Source organism: Aspergillus karnatakaensis (genome assembly GCF_047715665.1).
Source record: "Aspergillus karnatakaensis strain CBS 102800 unplaced genomic scaffold BJY04scaffold_49, whole genome shotgun sequence".
NCBI classification, from domain to species: domain Eukaryota; kingdom Fungi; phylum Ascomycota; class Eurotiomycetes; order Eurotiales; family Aspergillaceae; genus Aspergillus; species Aspergillus karnatakaensis.
In genome coordinates this window covers 257,103-268,939 of record NW_027395761.1, presented here as the reverse complement: position 1 = coordinate 268,939, position 11,837 = coordinate 257,103, and the positions used below count along the sequence as shown (strand labels likewise).

Genomic DNA, 11,837 nt, shown 5'->3' with positions numbered 1-11,837 from the left:
TTTCTGCAGAAAACTGATCACACTTACTTTTGGACAAATTTTTCCCAGAGAATGATACTCGACCTCTAATAAATGCTTAACAACCGCTTTCTATGCGTCGGGAAATGTTGCATCAGGGTCATGACACCATCAAACCCAGGCCTTGACGAATAATGTAGGACGAGCACACCCATTCCATTTACCGACGACTCTGGTTCCTCCACCCAATGCGCTATCGAGGAATATGTCTCGACGATGATTCTGAATGCAGTAGTTTGACAATCTCAGTTGATGCAGAGAAATGTAACGTGCTTGGTCATGACGTGGACCAGATTAGGTGGATCATCGAGTACCTATTTCCCGCACTATACCTTAGTACTAATATGCACTGAATCGGATTCTAGTTGCTCGCTAGAAGTATGTCTTTGGGTGGTCTGGATTCCTCTGAGCGCTCATTACATTCAGCGCACTCGTCATGGGCGATACAATCCGGACAGATGTCCTGATAGTCGGGGCCGGTCCGGCCGGGTATGCTACTACTCTACTTCTACCTGCTTCCCCCTTTACTCTGTAGAAGACTGCGTACTAGTTTGAGAGCATATACTAATTCTTAGTAAACAGGTTGATGGCCGGAGTCTGGATGGCCCAAATGGGGGTGAACACGATGATCATCGACCAAAAGCACACCCATACGCGATGCGGTCGAGCCGACGGCCTGGAGAGTCGAACATTAGAAATCCTGGATAGCTTTGGCCTCGCGGATCAAATCTGGGCTCAGGCAAATCATACCGTGGAGATTGCGCTATGGGTACAACCCCCCCCCCTCCCCTTCCAAGAACCCGGGGCCTCCACCAAGTGGCCGCTTCGATAGGAAAACCCAGCCCACTGACTGAACTTTCATGTTATTATGTTCCAGGGCGCTGCACCCGATGGGAGGCTGCAGAGGCAGAGCATCAGCGCAAATTCCAAACCCGGGTGGTCGCGGTTCCATGAGTCCACGCTTAGCCAGGGCCAGGTAGAGGAAGCTCTCATGCAATTTGTGAGGGCTCGGGGACAGCACGTCGAAGTTAGGATGGAAACAATCCCCACTTCGTTGGAGATTGATGACTCGCTGATCGACGACTACGATGCGTTTCCATTTCGCGTCAATCTGGAGAATGCGTCGTTGAATAATCCGAAGTCTTCATTTAATGGTGTGGCTACTCCGGATAGCGAGCTTAGCGAAACCCCGTCAGGTGACTCTGGGTATGCAAGTATGGGGACAGTGATTGAAGCCAAGTATATTCTGGGCTGCGACGGAGCTCACAGCTGGGTCCGGAAGCAGCTCGGGTTGAAACTCGAGGGCGAAACCCACGGCGACTGTTGGGGTGTGCTGGATATCATTCCCTTTACTGATTTCCGTAAGTTTATGTTGATATTCCATTGCTTATCCAATATGATTGATCATAGGCAGCCGATATCAGGAAACGATTTATTGTCAAGTCAAAGCACGGAACTCTCATGATGATTCCACGGGAGAGAAAACTTGTGCGCATCTACGTGGAGCTTTCATCGGACGCAGCAAAGAGATATCGCGCAGAACAGCACAACGCCGACATCCTCATGGAGCAGGTTGCAGCCATCATGAAGCCCTATAGCATCAGAACAAATTATGTCGATTGGTCAACGACATATACCGTCGGCCAACGCATCTGCCGCAAAATCGGTCCGCACAACCGGATCTTCCTGGGTGGAGATGCCATCCACACGCACTCCCCGAAGGCAGGGCAAGGGATGAACGTTAGCATGCAGGACACGTATAATCTCGGCTGGAAGCTGGCCTCCGTTGTTAAGGGCGTATTGCACCCGAGGGTTCTCGAGACATATCAGCAAGAACGGCTCCCCGTCGCCGAGCAACTGATTGCATTAGACCAACGAATATGCCGAGGGATGTGCAGCAGGCGGTTGAATGGAAGTGTATTGGAAGCCCAAAATGGCCGCTTCGACGCGGATCACAGGCGGGCACTGGAGCAGGAGAATTCCTCAATGTCGGGTCTCGCTGTGATCTACGAACCTAATACTCTGGTCACATCATCAGCCTCGGATGCATCTTTGCCCAACAACAGCGTGGCGTCCTGTACCAGCAGACCATCTGTAGCGCAAAATCTCCGCGTCGGCGCGCGCATTCCCAGCGTCCTGATCCTTAACCAAAGTGACGCTCAGGCGTGCCACTTGCATCAGATCCTCCGCAGCACGGGACAATGGAATCTGATTGTTTTTGGAGCCGACATTGCGGAGGCGAATCAGAAGCGCCGCGTCCAAGCCCTCGCAGATGCCCTCCTTGATTCCCCCAATTCAGCCTTCACGAAGATGACTGAACCGGTCTCCATCGCGCGGCGCGGGTTTCCGGCCTGCGGAGTGTATCTCATCCACAGTGCAGACAGACATAGCGTCGAGCTGAACAATCTGCCGATGGTCTTTCGTCCCTGGACAAATGTTGACGGGGTGGACTATGGCAGGACCTGGGTGGATGCCGAAGCTTATCACCACGCTGGCGGGGGGAGACTGTACTCTTCTTTTGGGATTGGAGAAAAGGGGTGTATGGCGTTACTGCGACCCGACCAGCATTTGGCTTTTCTTTCGGATTTAGAGGACATGGACGGTTTAGAACTGTTCCTGCGGTCGGTCATGCCGGAGGCGGTACAGAATAAAGCTGTGTCTCACGGACAGTTACAGATAGAGTAGTAGATAGAAGTGATATATAGGAGGACTTGGATTTGAAGTGGGAACCGGATAAGCATCAAGTAGACCACGATTGCATACACAAATACATAGTAATCTAACTAATCCTATTTACCAACAGCCTTAATACGTCGAAGGTATTCCTGCAGACTACCACGATCTGTAGCCCCAACAGTAATGGCAGCATGGCTTCTGGTGTGAGACTCCTCGTGTACCCAGCCGCTAACCATTAAGCTGCCTTGATTAATCTCCTCGGAGAAGGTTTTCTCGAACTCGTCTCGCGTACAAGAAAAATCGCCGCTAGTCACAGCAGCCACAGACAGGCCCCTTCGGGCGAAGAAATGGCCCCTTAGTGGGCCTAGATGATAAGTCCCAGTAACTCGAGCATTCAGATCGATCACAAACTGTTCTCCGCTGTGTCTGTCGGTGACGATATCGATGCCCGCAGGGCCATGATATCCCTTGCGGTGCAGGAAGGCAGCCACTTTACCCATAAGCGTGAAGAACGTCTTCTGAAGCCCTGTCTGCTGAGCGTAGGAGATGGTTCCGCCGATCCAGTGCGCGTTGTTATCGAATAATTGCTCGCAGCAGGCGATGAATATGGGCTGGCCGGTAGTCTTTGTAACGAACATCGACAGGGCCACCACGGGGCCGTCCACAAAGTCTTGCAAAACGATCGAGCAGGGATGGAGATGGCGGTTTGTTTGATTGAGCTCCCGGAGCAGGACTTCTAATCGGGTTGGGAGCAGGGATTTTACTACCCGCGTTCGGTCGCTTTCGCAGGTCACGGCAAATGTGCCCATCCCTGAAATCGACTGGGGCAGTTTGACCATGAACGGGATCTGATATTGCTCGATGTATCCAGTTACCCGGGCGATCTCTTTGGCAAGTAGACTAGGGTGGTCCTCGTAGTCGACAAGGATGGTGTCAATCACCCTAGACTGTGGGGTGGGTAAGCCCGACAACGCCAGCCCACGTTTTGACAGGATCTCATAGTGAGCGTCTGGGCAGATAAGGTGCGGTAGATGCGAGATGCAGTCTGTGGGTTGTAAAACGGCAATCCTCGTGCCCAGGCCTAACTCAATTCTGTTCGGACTGTTTGCAAAACACACTCTTGGCCGCTGGTCGGGGTGTAGCTGCTCGAATGTTCTGTGAATATCAAGATGATGATGACGATAGACGGGAACAGAGTCAGCCGGCAGCGCTCGAATATTTTCTCCCCTTTCATTGCTCGATTCCCTGTGTGCAGGCACGTTCAGGATGACCAAAGGCATCCGGCCAGCGGAGAACGCGTATCTTTGTGGTACCAGGCTGGCGGCCATCGTTAGCAACGACGACGTGGCGCCATCGTCCTCTTCTTCCATGTTGTACCCATAAGTATACTTGACCGCTTTATTTCCATCGCTGTGCTTGAACTGTAGAGGGTAGTACACCAAGAGAATGTCCAAGCTCTCCTCCGTATCGGATTTGTAGAGATCGTGGAGGGTATAATCCAGGATGACCGGGAATGGAGGACTCATATTCAGTCAACTAATATTAGCACAGGGGCTCTGGTGTGTTTAGCGGTTAGAGAGAAGATAAAGCGTGGGGATTGATCTCAGGTATCTACCGATCCCCATTCCGGCAACTGGGGGTTGGTTGCCTTGACTTCCGTTTTCGGGCCCCCGGCGAGCGTTGTATTACCAGCGTTTGTCACAGACCACTAATTGCATCATAGAAATTCGGTGAAATCAATCGTATGTAACCTTGCATAGAGTTCTAACTAGACGTGCAGCGACATACCAATCAAAGAGGGTGTTGATTTGGCTCGCGACTTCGCTCGAGTGTCATATTCCCATATTTGTTATGCCGAAGATCTACACCAATTTCCAAGTCTGGATATTCGGGGCTCCATGCTGTTTCTACTCCTTCAGCCCCAGTGCCTCCCTGCGGGAAATGGAATCTGGGTCATAGATAGGTCTTTCTCCCAGAGAGACGACCCGGTGTCCCACTCGGCTCCCACTGTAGTCGCTGGCTAGTTGTCAGCAAGGATATTTACCCTGGAAGTTCCCACAGGATTATTTCTTACTACACTGCAGTATGGAACACCGAGCGGCTACGTGGAGTTAGCAATTTGGCTTCAAAGTGGGCTTGCAGGAAGTTGGTACATACTTGTCCCATATGGCGATGTCGTTTTTGCTCCAGCGAAATCGGACCTGGAGGTCATGGTTCTCGGAAATTAATTTCAGAACTGGAGACAAACCGTAGATAGTTAGCAAGTCCATCGCGGGTTCAATGCCGTGTACCAGGATCATACATACAGTATGACTTCAACATGTCGCTTTCATAATCCGTCACCTTGTCAATCCAGCCCGCACGGATCTGAAACCCAGCAGCGAACAGACTCTTCCATCTGCTTAGGATCAGCACATTTTACAGCCGTTGCATTTCAATTCAAGGCATTCATATTTTTCAAGCTCTTACCCAGTCACCGGATTCGTGCGCACAACGGGACTGTCTCAGCTATTGATTAGCGAAGAAATCAGGAAACAGCACCTGGGGGCTGGTCAAAAACTGACTGGGAAACTTTGAATTCCACCCCTCTATTCTCCGGGTTGCCGCGGTTCTCAGTAATAAGTTCGGTATTCTGGTCTCTAACGGCATCATTGAAGGCAGGTTGGTAATGGGTGGCTGTCAGCCCCTCGGCGAATTTCTGCATTGCTGGGGAAAGTCGGTCATAGGCTTCATATCCAGATGCCCAGAGAGTGTCTCCACCAGTGTCCTCGGGAAGAGTCACGATTTTCAGGATCGCGTAGTCGGATGGCACAGGTTCAAAGGTGATACTGGCTCATTCTATTAATCACACGATCGCGGTGCCAAATCTGTAAGGCTACTTACTCCGAATGCCATCCCTCGCTCGCCAATCGCTTGGTACTAGGACCGCAACGACCCTTGTACATCTTTTTATTCTGCTCGGATGACATGATGGTCACCTCGTCGTCAACTTTCCCGTCACTTCCTACTGCAAGCCCGCGCTTGCCGTTTGAAAGCGGGTGTTTATGAAGATACGATGCCTGAGGTCTGCCTGTCAGTTGCCCGATCTTGATCGCCAGGCTCTTTTGGTCGGAGATGTTCAAATCCTGGTTGCGCAGGAACACCACACCACGCTCGGAGACTGGTTGGCCTTGTTAGTTTTTGTTTTTTTTTTGTTTCTTTTCTTTTACAGGTACATCTTTCAGTTCCCACGAAGAATAGGGCTGGAGCCGGCCGGACCTACCTATGGTGCCCAAATCCCGGATCTTGGCATCGTCGTGCAGGATTTCGCTCAGCTGCAGCGTCGAGGAGAACTCCCGGCCAATGACCGGGGTTAGATCAAACGACTCGTACTCATCCAGGGTCCCGGAATATTTGAGGGGCCCTGACAGCCTGCTCGCGGATGTCGATTGGGCAGGGGATCCGTCGCCGGTGCTGATCGGGTATGTATCTGCAGAAGGGGGTGCCATCTCGAATCTGCGAGAAACGGACGGGAAGATGAAGAGAGAACGAACCTTGCTACCTCTTTTTCAACCCGCTCATGCAGCAGAATCCCTTGTTTTGTTCAACAATGCAAATTTCAAGTGCCGCCAGTTTTGATGAGTTGACGTCATTTCCCGGAATAGAGGCCATCATCGATGTAACAGTACTGGGTTCTAGACCAAAGGCATATTATTAGGTGTAATTGTAATTTACGTAGAACAAGCTCCTATACAGTATTGGCTTGGAAGGGGACTAGAACGTTTAAGTAAATGTAGAATATGCAGTGGTGTGTGCCACTTACCGAGTGACAAGTACCAATGCAGCCATTTAAAGCCTTAGTAGTGGTTATTTTTAGTATAAGTTATCTATTTTCGTTAAAAAATCCTGTTGCTGAGCCTTGAACCTGGATATTTGGCGAGTAGCTTGGCTTATCCAAGGGCAGTACAAGTGCCAACGATCCGAGAAATGCAGATTTGTGCCCACGGGCATCCTGACCCAGAGTCTGAACCGGATAAAACTGCTCCCAGAGCCTCAACCCTTATGTGAGCTCGAGCGTAGATCAGCTCACGAAAGAATTCCTAGTGCCGTTGACAGACCTTTTGGTGTACAATGGAACGATGGGTGATAAGCGCAAGTGCAATCTGGAGAAACAGGGCATCGCCATGCTGGGGCCTTTCACTCGGCTAGAAGGACTTGATCTTTGAGCGGATGATCTAGCTACATGTCGTGCAGAAATTGTACGCCATGCAGCCAGAGCATCATCCTAGGTTGTTGGTCTTTTGAAACAGCTTCTGGAATGATCATTACGATACCAAACATGTTGGATTCTGATATTTGGTTTGACACTAAGCCCGATTCATGCACCCTATTAAGCTCCGGATAATCAAACTGTTCAACACGAGACGCCGCTGTCTTTGCTGCTTGTGCGGGGAGTGTACTGGATGGCCGAAGCCGACGTCGACCTGCTAGGGTACGCATTTTGGCTCCACATTCCTTTACGCAAATCATCTTGCTTATTTATCTTATAATATACGACCTTTCTTCCTCCCATTTGTCTCAAGATAGTTGAGACTATCCTAATATTGCAAGTTCGGGAGCAGTAGAGGATTGACATAACTATACGGATGTGATCTGTCTATCACAGATATAAATGATCAACCTCAACCTCACCCTCACCCTGACTAAATCAAGTCTCCACGTGCCCTGCACGGTGAGCAGTGGACAGAAATCCAATGACCTGAGACTCTTCTAATGCTACCGTGATACTCACAGGTCCACCAAGACATCTTTCGATTCTGGATGGTCTCACTATACCAGGCTTGCTGTAAACATCTCTCCTTCCTATCTGTTATGTTCATGCCCTTGTGTAATCGTGCATTGAGGACCTCTGCCCACCCTAGCTAGCCAGTGTGTACTGGAAACCGACGCTAAGTGCGGAATGGAAACGGGACTACCTAAGGTGCGACGGTCGTGAGAGCGACTCGTTATCTTGTTTGCAGCGTTTTTACAGAGTCTAACAAGGATAGCAGGAACAAACTCGTGATAAAGTTGTAACATCCTGAATCAACCAAGAGGCTGTTCCGTCGCGTTACAATTGTCGTAGTTAAGGGAGTGGTATGACTATACAGCTTGGATTTGTCTATGGTATTAATGATATTAGTGCAGCGTCTAACAGCGGATATGCTGATGTATCGACCCAGGTCTTAACACGAGATGAGGTCGAAGCCGGGCTCGACTTTTATGAAATCACATCCGCTGCCTCCTAGCGTACCAGTGGTAGTAGACCCTTCAGTGAGATACGAGTATTGGCGCAGAGCACGCGACAGGTTCCTCTTTGGATTGTTAGGATTGGCGCGATCATCACCCGGGGAAGATGCTTACCTGGAACGGTGTATCCAGAACAGTCACTGAGAGTTCATTCGCACGAGCGATAGCCTCACACCCAGCCTTTGCAAGCTCATCCGCTCCAGCGCAAGCCATCTGATCCGCAAGTGATAAGAAGCTCGAGCTCCCGTGGAACAGGTAGACACCAAAGAGGAAGGGCATGAATGACAAATCCGCGTCCAGCTCCATAATACGAGATATGGCTCCAGTAGCGGCTACAGCATCAGGTGTGCAGGCGAAGAAGTTGCTCGGCGTCGTTGGCGGTCTACTGATCTTGCTGGTCTCTAAAAGAGACGCTGTGGTATGATGCCCTCGAAGGAGTATATGCAGGACCTGGACAATATACTGACTGTAAGCGACCACAGCGTCGGTTTGATGAGCGCACTTCCAAGCCACATCAGCCGGGTCGCCAAATGAGGATGATGAAGTCGGTAATATTAGGCGGTAATCGTCTGCAAACCCCCGATGGTTTGGCGTCCCAACGGCCTGCAAAATCTCTAGACTGTACTCGCAACCGGCGAGCATTGTTTCTATGGTGCTCGTTTGGTGTGATTCGTGACAACTCCCTAGTCTTGGATGCTGATTCAGTGAGCGGAGCTCAATTATGTCCCCGAGGATTGCCATCAGGGGGAGGAAATATTCGTAAAACCCTGTTCCGGTGATCTGTGTCGGTGCACCGCAGACTCGGGGCGGAATATCTTCAAGTGGAACCGTGTCGAGGTTCTGCCAAATCCATTCAGGTAACGGTGATAAAACCTGGATCTCTGAATCAGAAATGTGCAATGGCTCATCGAAGCTTAGTGCCAGATGTCGGTCCAGAGCATAAACCAGCCAGAATACTCTCCGGCGCTCCTCGTGGTCCTCCCTAGCGGTGAGGCCCATCTGCTGAGATGATGGAGTGTTTTGTGATATTCGGGCTTCAGAGTGCAACCCAAGTCTCCTGACCAGCGAGACAGCCTTGTTCCACCACTGAAGGCATTCGTCCTTGAAGCCTGTTCCGGATATGACACACGTCAAAAGGACATAACTGAGCACGTCGTCAACATTGGGCTCGTGTGCAGCATCGGATAATATGGTTGGATCCGTCTCACGGACTGTGACTTGCGGTGTGTCGTTGGATTCCACCGTGAAAATTCCTATCACACCATGGTTAGTACGAACTGAAACGGCAGGGGCACTGTTAAAGGATTCAAAGTGGGTATCCTTACTGCTGTCAGTTTTCCGATTGACGGTGCCACGGGCGTTTAGCAGCTTCATCGACAAGATGTAAAGACGCTGCGTCACTCTAGCACGCGAGCCGGTCGGCAAGAACGTATCTAGGTTCGCCGTGTGCGAGACACACCAGAGGATAATCACCAGCAACGCCGGTGAAACAGATCGTGGATTTGTTGCGGAGAGAAGAGACTTGCTGCGAATGACAGGCGACAGAACGTATGGACAGCGCTCTACACCAATTGATGTGACGGGATCGGCAAAGAATATCTCTAGCAGCTGGCAGGCATCCTCCGCGCTCAGGGTGCCTCGCAGAAATGGCACGACGGCGTTGAGGCAGGGATAGCGGCAAGGAGGGATCTCAGGTGAGGCGTTGTGCTTGTTGCCGAACTCGACCCCAGAGCTATCAAGTGACAGAAGATCATGAGTTGGAATGTGCGCCACATGGTAGTCCCAAGGCACCTGGTATGCTAATGGGTAGACGCTGGAAAAGCACGAATCCACGTCCGAAACGCTCAGAGGGCTCTGTGTCCCTTCAAGCATATCAAAATCGCTGTCAACCGGGAGCTTAGACATGGCAGAGGGCGTCAGCAGTCCACGGTCTTCGGCGCTGTCGCTGTACAAGCTATCGCTGGAGATTGTGGATGTTGGGCTCGTGTCCTTGATCCTTCTCGCCTCATCGCGAGGTTTGGCCTGGGACTGCTTTTGGGCTGACCTCGGTTTTGGGCCGCGTTTCTTGACGGTTCGTTCGTACTGACAGGGGTAGTTGAGCTCTGTGTCTGTTAGAACTGGAAGGAGCGATCCGACCTGGGGTGGCCATACTGTAACAGCGCCGACTTAAGAAAGGAACGGACATTAGCCTTCGACTCGCACATGTTGACACAGTGAGAGAACGTACCAAGGCAAGCCGCCAGTGCAACGTGTTCGCGAAGTGTTGCACCTGTCACAGGCCCGACGCACTCGGTCTGGCTTTTCCCCATCTCCGTCAAGGCTGGAGTTTATCTTCGAAAGAGATGCCATTGTGGTGGTGAGAGCCTGGTGCCGAAATAGTGACAAAATCGACCTGTCAACCCAAGATAGCCAAGAGTCTGGGGCTCCGTGTTTATAACTGCTGCTTGCCGGTGCATCTCGGGCTCCAACCTCCACTCAGGCCGAGTCAGATTTTCTTCTCGAGAAGAGTCCTGCCAAAAACAAACATGCAGCTTGATCCTGGCGAACTCAATAACTGACACTAGCGTTCCTTGATGTACATTCTCGTTCCCCTTTCCGGCGCCTTCCGTTTCCCCAGATTAGCAGGGCCCATGCTGGACTCAAGATTACGACAGCTTTGTGAAATCTGGGGATCAAGACGGCGTTGCCGAGTGGGGGAGTCTCCTGCGGCGTCCGATCCCAGCCAGCGGTCGCTCGCCCCCATATGAGCCCTGCAGCACGCAAACCTTACGACTACGCTAGTTTCTACCTCTCCAGAGTGCTCCCCAAACCCCGTGGATCGTATACGCGTAAGTTAAAACCAATAGAAATGCGCGAACAAGAATAACTGGAGACGATGGATTCCTCCGCACTCCGGCTGCGAAACCCCGATCTGATTCGAGTGGAGACGCATGGGGACGCTCAAGGGATTAGGTCGATTTTTGCGATTGCTAGTGCCCGTTGTGGAAGGACTCTAGAACCAGATGATGCGATCAGAATCCCAAGAGCACTATCTTCCCTCGGTAGTTTTCGACCCGAGCTTAGGCTTGGGTGCCATCGGATCTGGGACTACACGAGCTTGGACCTCCAGTTCGGGGTTTGATACACTGTTTGCGATCTAGGCCATGTGCAGAAGAAAGCTCTGTACAGTCAATTCTCTAACAAGGAACTTGGAACGTTGCGTGAAAAGAAGCGGTGTCTTGTCTGTCTAGAGAGCAGATCGCCAGGGGTCCAGGGTCTCCAACTCCTGGTGGAACAAGTTTCCACTAGCCTTCAAAGCTACCATCCTTCTTCTCCATTCGCCGCGTCATGCTTCGCTAAGACGGTGCCGAGCCCCCTGCTTGTCCATCCTCACTGGTGGAAGAATCACATCGCCTTCGGCCGGTGATTCAACGAGATAGTCGCCGATCCCTGTCACCCGAGGACTAGCCTCGCATCCAGTAGACCGAGACTGCTTTGTTGAGGGCTCAGACCTGCGTGAAGAAACGGCTCTTGAACCTAGAAACTGATAGGCCAAGAGCTCGCATCCCACCGTTTGTGTGTAATCTAATCTGCGGGGAACCCTGCTCTGTCTCTCCCCTGCATTTCCTCTCGGCCATCGGGAGAAAGGAAGATCGATCTCTGCTCACACTTGTCGAAGTTCAAGCATTTTCGGCATGTTATCTTGCGAGGCTGTTTGACTCTCGGATACTGGGCGTGGATGTCGGGTGGCTTTACGCCGACGAGTATTGCTTGTAGCTCAACGCTTTTGACGTGAAAAATACCTCACTCCTGGAAAGCATCCTGCATGGTAGTTGGTGTCCTTCCTGGTGGCTTCTTATTTTTGCCCCGTAAAACGTCATTTGACAAATACCGGC

The 11,837-nt window shown here is 51.2% G+C and overlaps 4 protein-coding genes across 4 annotated transcripts; 1 reads left to right on the top strand and 3 right to left on the bottom strand.

The window, feature by feature from the left end:
* Window positions 1-454: 454 nt before the first annotated feature.
* Window positions 455-2,703, top strand: BJY04DRAFT_221497 (putative FAD monooxygenase; the record flags this gene model as incomplete). Its single annotated transcript, XM_073717141.1, has 4 exons — window positions 455-507; window positions 601-787; window positions 896-1,379; window positions 1,433-2,703. The coding sequence occupies 4 exons, from the start codon at window positions 455-457 to the stop codon at window positions 2,701-2,703; spliced, it is 1,995 nt and encodes a 664-aa protein (XP_073567956.1).
* Window positions 2,704-2,807: 104 nt separating this feature from the next.
* Window positions 2,808-4,259, bottom strand: BJY04DRAFT_230017 (putative solid-state culture specific protein; the record flags this gene model as incomplete). Its single annotated transcript, XM_073719190.1, has 1 exon — window positions 2,808-4,259. Exon 1 carries the CDS (start codon window positions 4,218-4,220, stop codon window positions 2,808-2,810), a length of 1,413 nt encoding a protein of 470 aa, XP_073567955.1. The 5' UTR covers window positions 4,221-4,259.
* A 163-nt stretch (window positions 4,260-4,422) lies between these two features.
* On the bottom strand, window positions 4,423-6,470 carry BJY04DRAFT_196754 (TauD/TfdA dioxygenase family protein). The gene is made up of 8 exons (XM_073712393.1): window positions 5,957-6,470; window positions 5,578-5,854; window positions 5,259-5,522; window positions 5,164-5,193; window positions 5,001-5,092; window positions 4,852-4,930; window positions 4,769-4,795; window positions 4,423-4,710 (listed from the first exon to the last, which is right to left on the bottom strand). Exons 1-8 carry the CDS (start codon window positions 6,180-6,182, stop codon window positions 4,602-4,604), a joined length of 1,104 nt encoding a protein of 367 aa, XP_073567954.1. The 5' UTR covers window positions 6,183-6,470; the 3' UTR covers window positions 4,423-4,601.
* Window positions 6,471-7,822: 1,352 nt separating this feature from the next.
* On the bottom strand, window positions 7,823-10,311 carry BJY04DRAFT_230015 (Zn(II)2Cys6 transcription factor; the record flags this gene model as incomplete). The annotated part of the gene is made up of 4 exons (XM_073719189.1): window positions 7,823-8,027; window positions 8,077-9,215; window positions 9,288-10,070; window positions 10,173-10,311. 4 exons carry the CDS (start codon window positions 10,309-10,311, stop codon window positions 7,899-7,901), a joined length of 2,190 nt encoding a protein of 729 aa, XP_073567953.1. The 3' UTR covers window positions 7,823-7,898.
* Window positions 10,312-11,837: the final 1,526 nt, after the last annotated feature.